At 34.6% G+C, this 13,370-nt stretch overlaps 1 protein-coding gene across 11 annotated transcripts in view; it reads left to right on the top strand.

Annotated features, from left to right (window-relative positions):
- CAB39L (calcium binding protein 39 like) overlaps positions 1-13,370 on the top strand; it is a 137,620-nt gene that overhangs the window by 97,325 nt on the left and 26,925 nt on the right. For all 11 annotated transcript variants that reach the window (XM_019748037.2, XM_074329935.1, XM_074329940.1 and 8 more), the window contains one exon: positions 10,972-11,140. In XM_019748037.2, coding sequence (XP_019603596.1) covers positions 10,972-11,140 — 169 coding nt within the window. The remainder of the gene's footprint in view (positions 1-10,971; positions 11,141-13,370) is intronic.

Here is a 13,370-nt window from a genome sequence, read left to right on the forward strand (position 1 = left end):
GGCATGTCACTGCCCCTTTCCAAGTCTCAGTTTCTTTGTAAAATAATAATAAAATTTGTAGTATTACATTCACACGAAAATGATGTTGCATTACATGCATTGCCAGAAAGACCTGTGTTTTCAGTTAGGGTTCTGCTACTAACTTGCTGTAAGATACTGGGCAAGTTATCGAACACCCTCAAGTCTTGGTTTCCTCATTGCAATATAGGTAGAGACAATTATAATGCCCACTTCAGTAGGTTGTTATGAATCTTCAAGGAGATAATGCTAGCAAAGCACAGCACTAGAACGTGGTACTCGGTAACTATCAATCTAAGAAATAATTTTTCCCTATCCCTCTTAAGAGCTGCAATTCATGTTGAAATATATGTACAATTGTAGACAGATATAATCGAGGCCATGTATAAGTGCCAGAATATTATAAAGTACTCATTTCCAGCTCAGGTTGATTTGTAAAGTCTAATGGACCCACCAGTATATGATCTTCACGGCTGGTCATTGGTGGAGAGGCCAAAATGATCAGTTTGTACCCACTTCTGGAGATTCTAAAATGTTAAGCTAAAGCATTTATTTGACATTATCCTACAGGAAGTGGGGAGCCACTGAAGAGTTTGGGGGAAAAGAAGAATCTTAGATTTGTGTTTCAGGAAATGAAGATAAATTAATAGCAGTTTTAAAGTTAGCTGAAATGTTCCCTCCAGAATGCTGAAATGTATCATCCTAAATGTCCTGGAAATCATGGTGGCCGATGGAGAGCAAGAGTGGTGTGGGTGATGTAAACCTGTGGCTTCCATGGTGTGGTAACTGCGCGAAGGGATGCATGCAACTCCACGAGTTTCATTCCTGGAGTGGCAGTTACTAGTTTGGAGGACCTCTTGTAGCTGCTGTCATTGAGCAGTCAAGGGACCGCAACGACCTTGTATTTATTTTGTGCAAAGAGCTGCACCAGATACTAGTGGCTGGCTAAGGACAAAGATTTGGTATGTTCCTACCAGGGGAATTATGAGCAATGGAAAATTAATGCTCTTATGCTTTAAAAACTCAGATTAATGAAGAGGAAAGGCAATTCAATAAGTTACTAAGTGTGGTTCCAGGGTAATTTAAAATTAATTCCATTCCTTTTTATATATGATAAAATATATGTATTAAACATTTATACATTGTATGTGCTTTGTGGAATAGAAATTTAGCATAATTGAATATTTATTTTGAAAATTAAGTTGGTGAAGAAGTATAACTTACATTGAAGAAAACAACGTTATTTTCCCTTTCTAGAAATAATGAGACAGAAGATAATTAATTCTAATTGTTATTTATTAAATATTTAACTGCAATAATATGTTATAGATCAAGAGTGAGCCTTTTTTATTTGTGATGTGCACAGGATTTATGAATGTGTAATTGTGCCCTATTTCTCCCACCCTTTATCCCTCTTTCAGTAGAGAGAGTTGAGAAAAGACTTGGCGATGGGAAGCCAGGCAGGGGAACTAGATTAAGTTAGATGTTATGTCCATTTGCACAAACAAGACTTGGAGATGAGAAGGAAGGAATCAGACGGAGAAAACCCACCATCATCAGGGGAGGGTTTTGAAGGTTTAATAGTGGGAGGCTCCAGAGTAGCTGCACAGTGAAGTGGAGAAGGGAGTTTGATATATTTATCAATTTATAGAGACTCATATAAAGATTGGGCTGTCTTTTAATAACTTTTTACTGCTGGGTATAACGGGGGTACGAAAAAATGTATACACATTTTAAGAGATGTTATCTATACTCAAGCAGTAGTTTGCTGTAATCAGAAGTGTCTGGATGCTGATGGTAACCACTTTGAGCACCTCCTGTAATTGCAGAAATCAAATGTGGCTTTTATTTATCTTTTGTTATCGATATATATTGAGTATTACAATTAATACAGTTTTTTCCTTTCTTAAAATGTGTATACATATTTTTGGCACCCTCTGTATTTATTTATATGTGTCTCTGTAAAACTTGTGGGGACTTGGTTTATTAAAAAACAGTATTACAGGGGCAGCTGGTTAGCTCAGTTGGTTAAAGCACAGTGCTCTTAACAACAAGGTTGCCGCCGGTTCGATCCCCATATGGGCCACTGTGAGCTGCGAAACAACTACTTGACTTGGAGCTGATGGGTCCTGGAAAAACACACTTAAAATAAATAAAAGTTTAAAAAAGAAAGCTGATATTAAAATTTAAAAAGTAGGATTACATACAAAGTTTAATGAGTATGAATAATCAGTGTATCTTTATAACTTTATTTGAAATTATGTCTGTGTCCTATTTGATGGTGAATTTTCTGATCAATTAAAATGACTACTATTCTTACACAAATGATTTGATGCAACAGGTCATTCAGTTTCTAAACAAACTATTAAATTGATGTAAGAACCTTCCTTATATTTGAAACATGAATTCTTTAATTATTAATCAATGACTTGTAGTTACCTGTGATCCTATTTTAATGGATAATGTTGTTTTTTTTAATTTTATTAAATTTATTGGGGTGACAATTGTTAGTAAAATTACATAGATTTCAGGTGTACAATTCTGTATTACATCATCATCTATAAATCCCATTGTGTGTTCATCACCCAGAGTCAGTTCTCCTTCCATCACCATATATTCGATACCCCTTATCCTCATCTCCCACCCCCCACCCCCCACCCCCCTTACCCTCTGGCAACCACCAAACCATTGTCTGTGTCTATGAGTTTCTGTTTCTCATTTGTTTGTCTTGTTCTTTTGTTGCTTTTGGTTTATATACCACATATCAGTGAAATCACATGGTTCTCTGCTTTTTCTGTCTGACTTATTTCGCTCAGCATTACACTCTCAAGATCCATCCATGTTGTCACAAATGTTCCTATATCATCTTTTCTTACCGCCGAATAGTATTCTTAATGGATAATTTTTAATAAATATGTCACTTTTCTGTATTTAAGAAAAAACTTAAAAAATATTTTTTAAATACCTCTTATTTATTTTTCTAATATGTGGAAAAAATAGATTAATTAAAAAGCCACTTTATTATACAGATTTCTATTCTAAGACTTCATTTTTGTATAATTATAGCACACAATGGAAAAATAAGAGTTGTTTACTTCAAGCAAACTCACTCAAGTCTGAGTCATTAGGAAAGTTTTATAAAATATCTTTCTATTTCTTCTGAAAAGTCAGTATTTAGTTTAGTTTGTAAGGCTAAAACTGCTTTTTTAAAGTTTATTTAATAAGTTCATTTATTAAGGGCCTACAATAATATTGATGATAATAGTAATAGTGACAGTAGTCTTTAACATATTACTTACTATATGAGAGGCCTTGCTTTGTATTTATATAATAGTCCTCTAGTTATTGTTGTTGTTGTTATTATTGTTATTATTATTATTTCCATTTTATAGATGAGGACACTGCAGCCAAGAGAGGTTAACTAACTTATCCAAAGGCACCTAAGTAGTATGATTTAAACCCATGTAGTCTGGCTCCAGAGTCTGTGCTCTCAGAACTGCACTATACAGCTTTCCAGTCCTCAAGCTCTAAGAATCTACAATGAGAAGAGACAATTCATGACAACTCTCTGTTGTTACTGGTGAAGTATATTCTAGGGAGCACAGATGAAAGAGCCATGGTCTCTGCCTGGGAAGTAAAAAATGAAGCAGATCTTAAAGTAGAAAACTGCCAAATGGGTACAAAGCATAAAAGGACTGGGGACCTCCCATGCAAAGGTACAGAGGCATCAAAATGTACAGTGTGTTTGGAAGATGACAATTCTGGTGTGGCTGGAGCCCACCGTGAATGGGGGAGAGGTTTGGGGGGATAGAGCTGGAAAGGCTGAGACCAGATTATGAAGAGCCATCCATGCCTTACCAAGGAGAACGAATGCCGTTCTCTAGGCAACATGGAACCATCATCCGGGGACTAGACACGATCAGTTGTGGTAACAATGGGGACAGTGGCTTGGAGGGTGGGGGAGCTGAGATTCCAGCCTGGAATAGGCCAAGCAAGGGATAAATAGGACCAGAACTTTTGCGGTGATGTTGGGAATGAAGAGAGTTGATATTTTTTAAACATTTCCATTTTTTTCTGGTTCAAAGTAATACATGTTTATTATTTAAAAATTCAAACATTTTAGAAATGTAATATAGAAAGGGAATGCATGCCGCATGCCTCCCAAAGAAACCATTTTCAACAATTTGGTGATGACTCCTCTCTGGTTTTTATTCTCTATTATAATGATTCTTCTTCTTTTATGTTTCAACCCAAACTTGAAACCCATTCCTTCGTATCCTGTTTTGTAGATACCATTTATTGAGTGCTTGCTACGTGCCAGGTATTGCATTCAATGTCTTTAGTTATGTTATTTTATTTAATCCTAATAATACTGAGCACTAGGTGTTATCCTTACCATTTTACACATGAGGAAATTGAAACTTAGAGAGAGTAAGGCTATTGCTTAGGGTTATACAGCTAATAAGTGACAGAGCCAAATTTTCAATCCAGATCTGTTTATAAATCCTGTGTCTTTTACCATTAATATAACTTCAATAAGATTTGAGGACCGTTTAGCTGTGAAGGGAGAGGGAATCACAGAGGACAAGGTAGGTAACAAGAAGCCCTACATGGAACAGTTGCACCAGTCAGCTTTACTTGTCACCATTTTCTAATTTAGCTTGAAATGCTAGAGAAATTAGCCCTTTGTTTAAAGGTAAGCATTTTTACTGTATGATCTCTTATAATGTTTAAAAACTTAGGACATAACTTGATTGGTGCATTTATTTATACACCAACCATGATGTTATTTAGGGATATGATAGTACGTGCTATATTCAACTTAAGTCTAACCATAAAGAATGTAAGACAGAAAGAAATTGATACTTGTCCATCAAAGAGAACCATCTGGATATGGGATATAAACCATGGCATAAAGGATTTGGGGAGCCCAAATTTTGTGAAAAGACTGTAAGTAAAGACTTACTCAAAATGAGCATTTTTCCTGGCCCAGTTGAGTGACATTCCAGGGTACTGAGAGAATTTGAGGAGGAGGTCACTAAACTCCTCTTGGTGATCCACAAAGAATCAGGACCAGGGGAAGATGTTTCAGAGTCTAATATTAAAATCATAAATTTCTCCTAATAATCCTATTTTTTAAAGTTTCATTACAACAATTTTCAATCATATACATAAGTAGCAGGTACAAAGAAACCCCATGTACCCATCACTCAGCCTTAACAACCATCGATATTTTTGTGTCTATTTCCTCTATCTCCTCAACATCTCTCCCTGCTATTTTTTTGGCTGGAGTATTTTAAAGCCTCGTGTAATATCATCATATCAACCCTAAACACTTCAATATACGTCTCAAAAATAAAAAGATAATTTTTACATAACCACAATAGAATTATTACACTTAAAAATTGTCAATAATTCTTTAATAACCAATACCCAATCTATATTCAAATTTCCTTGATTGTCCCCCTGAAAATATTTCTATAGTTGGTTTGTTCAAACAAGGATCCTAACAAGGTCCACTTACTGTATTTGGCTGTATTGTCACTTAAGTCTTTTCATTTAGAATAGTACCTTCCTTTTTATGCCTTTGACTTGTTGAAAAACTGAGTCACTTATTTTACAGAATTTCCTCCATTCTGGGTTTGTCAAGTTGCTTCCTAATGGTGTCATTTAACTTGTTCCATCATTCCCTACATTTCTAGACTGGAGATTATATTTAAAGGCTTGATTAGATTCAGCTTTTATTTTATTTTGGCAGTTACATTTTGTAGGTGGTTCTGTATAATTCATAATTCCTCACATCTGGAGACATACATTTAGTAGTGCTAAGGGTGAGCGATGGGTTCAGAGTGACAACCTAATCCATTATAAAGTACCCTATCAACCTTACACTTAATTGGTTTGCCATTCATTGAAGAACATTCCCTGATTCAGTCATTTCATTAGGGGTTACACAAAGATGATATTCTAATTCTAGCATTTCTTGTGTATTTATTGACTAGAGTAGTTTTATAGATAGTAACTTTCCTTCATCCACCTCAACAATTTAATTTTCCTTCAGTTACCAATTTAGAGAATAGTAAGTTGTTACCCTGGGAACTTACATTGGTGTCTAATGAGTTTCATATCTCCCCCCTCCCTCCCCACATCCCCAACTTCTCTCCCCCTTGTTCCCTCACCCCTGCCACTCTGTCTCTTTAGTATCATTATGAACTAGTGTACTTAATGTGTTAATGGTTTTCCATACATCTTATATTTTACGTACTTTTTTTTTGATGCTCAGTTATCCATCCGTGTCCCCTTGAAGTTGACCTATGTCCTTTTTATATCACTACAATTAGTTTGTGAGCATTTCCTTGCTTTCTGGCGCAAGATGTACCGGCCCATCTTGTACATTTCCTAACACAGACCTGGAATCAGCCATATCTACTTATAACCTTTGTTCTTAGAGACATGGTTCTTAGAGTAATGGTTATTAGAGACTATAATCTAGATGTTAGGGATGCTCATTGATACTGGATTGTTATTGCTTCTAGGCCTTTTCAGTGAACAGAATTATTTCATTACTTTTAAAGTAAACAAATATTTCTAGATTAGAAGTAAAACTTTTTGACTATATTGAGGAAGCCAAGTGTTTGTTGAATGACATTTTATAAAACTTTTCCAAATAGTGCCTGATGTTGTTTGCTTCCAGTAATAACAGAAGTCTGTTTTTCCTTACATAATATGTTCTTAAGTTGAGATATTATTGCACAAGAGCTTTCTTCTAACCATTTTCTGTGTAATGTTTACTGTAGCTCACTGCTAGATGAAACAATTGCTCTTACATTTGGCTTTCATTACATTTGAAAGGGATCTTATATGCTGTCATTTGAATAGGCATGCATATATAGTAGTGTGCCTTCTCTACAATAACATAGTTGTTTATAGTACACAATATATAACCCAAACTACAAATTAGGAAAAAAGATAAGATTCAGTTCTATAAAATAGTGATTCAGCATTCGTTGGATTAACCTTTGTTGGCGACCTGCCTTAAGTTAGTCATTGTGGAGAACCCAGTGATTTCTCATGGTTTCTGCCCTCGGGAACCTTATCCATAAATAGAATAGAATAAATGAGATAAATATTTATTCTTTACCAAACCTAATGATATTGTTATTGGGATTTGAAACTTAAAATAGGCTTAACATATGGAGTGCTTCTTTATATAATAGGCAATAAACTATCAAAAGCCAACATCCTAGAGGGTAGTCAGAATGAAATGATATAGTATATGTGTATTACAGATCCCTTAATAGTGAAGAAAATTAGGAATTTCCCTGTATATATATTAATGTATTACTAACTTTAAGAAGTTGTCATCTCAGAGAATGACACTTCCACTCTGGGAACAAATTGCTGGGGTGGAATGACAAGTGTTTGACGCAGAGAAGTATTTTTTTTTTTATGTTCTCTTGGTTCTCAAGATGGTTCTCAACCTTACAGATGGTTCCAATAAACTTCGCCAAATGAAGAGAAAAAGAGAACTAATTATACACAGAAGTTGGAGTAAAGAAAACTTTTTATAGATAGTCTCAGTTTGGAATTTGAATTAAGAAATGAGAAAATGTTGGCTACAGATCATACAGATTTTTGTATAAGCCAAAGTTTGAGGACTAATTAGAGTCCTCTGGTATCAAGAATTTTACTCAGTTTGAAATTCATTAAATTCATTATATGTCTACTTTATGAAAAACATCATGCTAGGCATTCTTGGAGATTGGGGTGGGGATAGGGAAGGTAATAAGATATAGACACTATAAGGAGATGGGTAAAGGAGGAGAGGGGAAGGTAACAAGATAAGTAAAACCTATCCCCAGCAATGAAGTTGTTTGTAATGAGGTGAAGAAAACAGATTTATTTATAACAAGTTAATTGTGATGTATTATAACACAGAATAAAAAAAATACTGTTTAAGTGGAATTACAGACAAGCTGTAAGAATGTGAAGGAGGTAGAGAATCATCCTGAACGGTGGGTGATCAGGAAAGACTTAAAGGAGGAGTTGGCATTTGAATTAAGCCTTGAAAGATGAGCGAGAATAATATAGGTGGAAACGTAAGGAGCAGGGCACGCTAGGTTGACAGAATGTCATACTCCAAAGAGTTGGGGAATGTGATGGGAGATGAAATTGAAACGTTGAGTTTAGGGCTAAATTATGAAAGTCAATAAATATCTTACTAGTAATTCTGGATTTTAACCGTCTCTCCCTTAGTTTCTTTCTCTAAGCCAACAGTCTTTATGTTCTCTTCAGTCCTCTCTGAATAAATGACAATGTTTTTCTCCGTCACATTTCAGAAAATATACCCCTCTTTATAACAACTTTAATATTTCCCCACCTACAAGTCTTCCATGTGTGCCAGTGGGCTGATTCTCAAATTCTCCTGATAAGAGAAATTTCTAACACTATACATGGGCATTTTTTATAGTCTTCAAATAATCATGCCTTTCTGAATATATTAGTGTTTAATGTTAGTATGAGTTATTCAAGGAATATTCAAATGACATTTATAAGTATTATTCAACATAAAACAAGACAAAAATGAATAAATGCCACCCTGGTTTAATGAATTCTCTCAAATAGCCTTGTTTGCCATTTCCCCTACTGTTGCTGTAAATTTGATTTTATAAACTAAATTAGCCTATTTCTTAAATTATGGAAAATAAATTTTATTCTTGAATCTGAATTTCATGTAAATACTAAATTTTATGTATGCCAAAAAAATGCATACACATCTTAAGAAAGGAAAAACTGTATTAATTGCAATACATAATATATACCGATAGCAAAAGATGAATACAAGTCACATTTGACTTCTGCAATTACAAGAGGTGCTCAAAGTGGTTACCATCAGCGTCCAGACACTTCTGATTACAGCGAACTACTGCTTGAGCATAGATAATATCTCTTAAAATGTATATACATTGTTTTGGCACCCCTGGTATTATCTGCTAAAGAATACTTCACTATTCTTTATTGTTCAACAAAATATTTTCACTTATATTTGGTGACTAGTATCTTGAAGTTTTGTGTAAGGGGGTTTGGTTTTCAAATGTTTGATTTTTCTCAGCTATTCAGTGTCCTCATCAGTTCAATTTTCACCTATTTAGTTCTCATCATTTAGTGGACTTTCTTGCTTTTTAAAGTATTTTTATCAGAATTTTCTAACTTGCAGAATTCATGGCACATTTGAATTCATAGCTCCTTTATTAATCATTTTTCCTATTCTCAATACTATAAGAGCACTTTTTTCCAAGAATTGAGATATTTAAAGTTGTTTTTTTCCAATAGGCTTTGTACTAGAACCATTAAAACTAGTATTGTATTCAACTGAAATGTTAAATAAGATTTTTCTTTATGCTATGCTCTACTCAATCCCTAGTCTTTTACAACTATACCGGTTTTTGTTCTATTCCAATATTTACCACACAATTGTAATTGTATCATTTCAATACTGGGCATGTCTTACTTGAGCTAAATATTATTCATTTTCTTGAAACTTTATCATACACTGCAATGTAACTCAAACCTAGATTTATTTCAATGTTGAATTTGACACTCGAAAGATTGTTATTAAGTTAGAAATGGAACAGATGTAGTATGTCAGTCCTGAACTCTTTCCTACAGTAGACATTGTGTTTTCCTAGTCCAGTTTTTGCTGTGAGCTGTAATTCCACTTCATGATTTCAGTGAATCAGTCAATTCACAGCTATTAATTCTTGGTCATCTATTATATGCAAATCATGTATATGTATATCTATCCCTTATCTTTTTTCTGACTTCACATTGGTATATTCTACTGCCAAAGAGATATCTCTACTTAGATATCATGCATCTCAAAGTTAACATGATTGAAAACAATCTCTTAATTTCTTAATTTCTAACCTGTTTTTCAACTAGTTTATTCATCTTGATAAGAGGCACCACCATCTGCCCAATTATATTCAAGCCAAAAACATAGGAATCATTCTTCCACCCTCAATTTCCCTCAACCCACATTTATTCCCCACCCTGCCCTGGCTGCAACATCAGCAAGCCCATTTGACTCTCCCTCCAAACAACAGGAAACATCTGCCCACAGTCCAGGGTTCTTCTACTACCACCCCAGTCCAAGCCACCAGCGTCTCTAGCTGGGCTTCGCTCCTCCTCCCACCTCGTCTCCTGCTTCCACTCTAGCTCCCCAAGCCATTCTCTGTGTTTTACATTAGATTCTCCACAGGTAGCCAGAGTGATCTCTTGAAAGCATACATTAGACCATGTTAATTACTTACTTTAAATTCTCCAAAGGCTTCCTACTACACTTAAAAACCAAACGCCTTACCTTAGCTTACAGAGCTGTATGCGATCTGGCACCTGCCCTTCTCCACTCCTGCTTCGCTTCACACCACTCACTACTCTCCCCACTGCATTCCAACGAGACGCCTTCCTTCTTCTCTAACTCACCAAGCTGGTTCTTGCCTTGGGGTCTTTGCACAGTTAGTTCCTTTTGCTCGGAACGCTTTGCCCATTCCCTGACCACTCAATCTAAAGTAAAATAAACTAAGTCATAGTCACACTGTTATATACCTATTTTATTGTCATCAGTTTCATAGCACTTCTCAGAATAGGAAATTATCTTTTCGTTGTTTGTTGCCTGCCTATTCTCCCACCAGACATACTCTCACTAAAATATGAACACCAGGAAGCCAGTGTCCTTGTCATGCTTACTGTCGTATCCCCAGCATCTGGAATACTACCAGACACATCAGAGATATTCACTGGGTATTGAATGAGGGGTGTGTGAACGAACTATGACAAATGGTGTCTCTGCTTTCATTAATAGCAGTATTGAAAAGATTCTTTTGATACCATTAATATTATTTTGTTAATAGGATAACAGAGTTCTCTATTTATCTCTTGTTTATCCTTTAGATATGAAGCCCCACAGATTGCCTTACGTTGTGGAATTATGCTGAGGGAATGTATTCGACATGAACCACTTGCCAAAATCATCCTCTTTTCTAACCAATTCAGAGATTTCTTTAAGTATGTGGAATTGTCAACATTTGACATTGCTTCAGATGCTTTTGCTACTTTTAAGGTAAATTTTTCTTTCCTGAATCAGCTAGATCATTTAGTTTCAGCATTTAGTTAAAGTCAATTGGCCTCTGAAGAGGCACTTTAATTTTAAAAAACAGAAAATTCTATTCCTTAGGCATGAGCATAGCCAACTGTGTATGACGTCGATCATAAGAGGTGTCAGTAAATAGAATCCAGTCTACTAGGCCAGTCTGTCACGTTGTGGAAAAACAGTTCAAAATATTTGTCACAAGCTCATGAGGAATGAATTCCAATATGTAAATGAAAAACGGAAATGTAGTACTCTGTGTATAGCATGCTTTTATTTATGTTAAAAACAAAGGGTATAAGCTTCCACTTAAGGTACGTATGCACTGAATACCTCTGGAAGGATATGTGGGGAACAGTAACTGTGCTTCCCTCCAGGAAAGGAACTGGGTAGTGAAAGGAAGTGGAGAATTACATCTTTGAATATGAAGGACATCACATTATTTTATCAGCATAATTTTAAATTTCCACATGTAAAACAAAATACTAATAAATTATATTGTAGCTTTTTTCATAATCATATATTCTTATAAACTTTTTATCTACTTTGTTATTATATGAGTTAAGTTTAATCTAACTTGATTTTTAAATTATGTAAAATTTTAATTGTGGTAAAATACACATAACATAAAATTACCCTCTTAACAATTGTTTAGAGTATGGTTCAGTTATGTTAGGGATATTCATATTGTCATATAATCAATCTCTATTAAACAACTCTCCATTCCCTCTCCCCCCCCAGCCCCTTGCAACAGCTTTCTACTTTCTATTTCTATGAATTCAACCATCAAAAACATGTTCTGAGAGCATATTAGAAAATAATGTAGCTAATTTGCAAACTAAAATACTAGCATTCATACATCCAATGAATGATGTTCCCTTCAAGGTTTCTATTTTAGAAAACCATGTACTTATTCTTATGATACTGCTGTTGTTGAATATATTTGGAAACTGGTATGTTTGTGGCAAATTCATTTTTCAATAATGGCAGATCTTTATCCTTTGAGCACAGGTAAAAGTTTTGGAAATAGTGAAGAGCTATTTAACATCCAGGTTAGTGGATAAAGTGGGCCATCAAATTAGCTAGAACTTTTTTTGTTTGGTTTTAGTAATAATAAAATGAAATAAAGTAAAATTTTATAAAATAAAAATAAATTTTAAAATAAGTAATGTAGAGACTGATTTTCTTCAGTGTCTATAAAATCGTCTCTGAAGGCCATTTTACAAGAGGTATGCCAAAAATATTTTAAGCTGATGATATAACAGCATCATAAAAAAAATAGATTTTCAAGTCTGTTATAAAATAGACAAGATTTATTTAAATGTATATATTCAGATTTATTTCTTTAAAAGCATTTCAACAATTTAGTTCTATTTACATAATTCCAAATTCACTTCTACTTTTTTAGGATATAAATATATACAGAGGGTGCCAAAAAAAGTATACACGTTTTAAGAAAGGAAAACTGTATTAAAATTGTAATACTCAATATATACCAATAACAAAAGATGAATACAAGTCACATTTGACTTCTGCAATTACAAGAGGTGCTCAAAGTGGTTACCATCTGTGTCCAGACACTTCTGATTATGGCGAACCACTGCTTGTGCAACGTTGACACAAGTGTCCGCTTGTATATGTTTTTTTGGCATTCCCGATATTTTACTTCATTGTAATCCATGTATGACTTTTATTTTTTTATATGTTATAAATATTTCAACAATATTGACATCGTTCATATACTAATATTAATATACACTTTAATCTTATTACTGTATGTAAATGATTTGAAAGTTGACCTAGATGATAAATAGTTCTTTTTAACAGTTCCCCAGAGATAGGGAAAGGTGAAAGCAGTAGTTTGCAGTACTGAAAACTACGTATTATCTATAGACTAGGAATTTACTCAGTCTGTTCTGAGAAAGTTCCTTAGATCTATGAAAAGGTATACCGTGTTTCCCTGAAAATAAGACCTAACTGGAAAATAAGCCTAAGCATGATTTTTCAGGAGGACATCCCCTGAACATAAGCCCTAATGTGTCTTTTGGAGCCAAAATTAATATAAGACCCAGTCTTATTTTCAGGGAAACGCTGTATTAGCTCACGTGGTGGTAGGAAGTGTGAGGGAGTGTCAGAGCAGAAAGACTCAAGAAAGGGCAGAGATCAGAGTGGAGCAGGAGGAAGGGGGATCTCAGGAGAAGAA

Source organism: Rhinolophus sinicus, linkage group LG04 (assembly GCF_036562045.2).
Source record: "Rhinolophus sinicus isolate RSC01 linkage group LG04, ASM3656204v1, whole genome shotgun sequence".
Classification (NCBI taxonomy): Eukaryota; Metazoa; Chordata; class Mammalia; order Chiroptera; family Rhinolophidae; genus Rhinolophus; species Rhinolophus sinicus.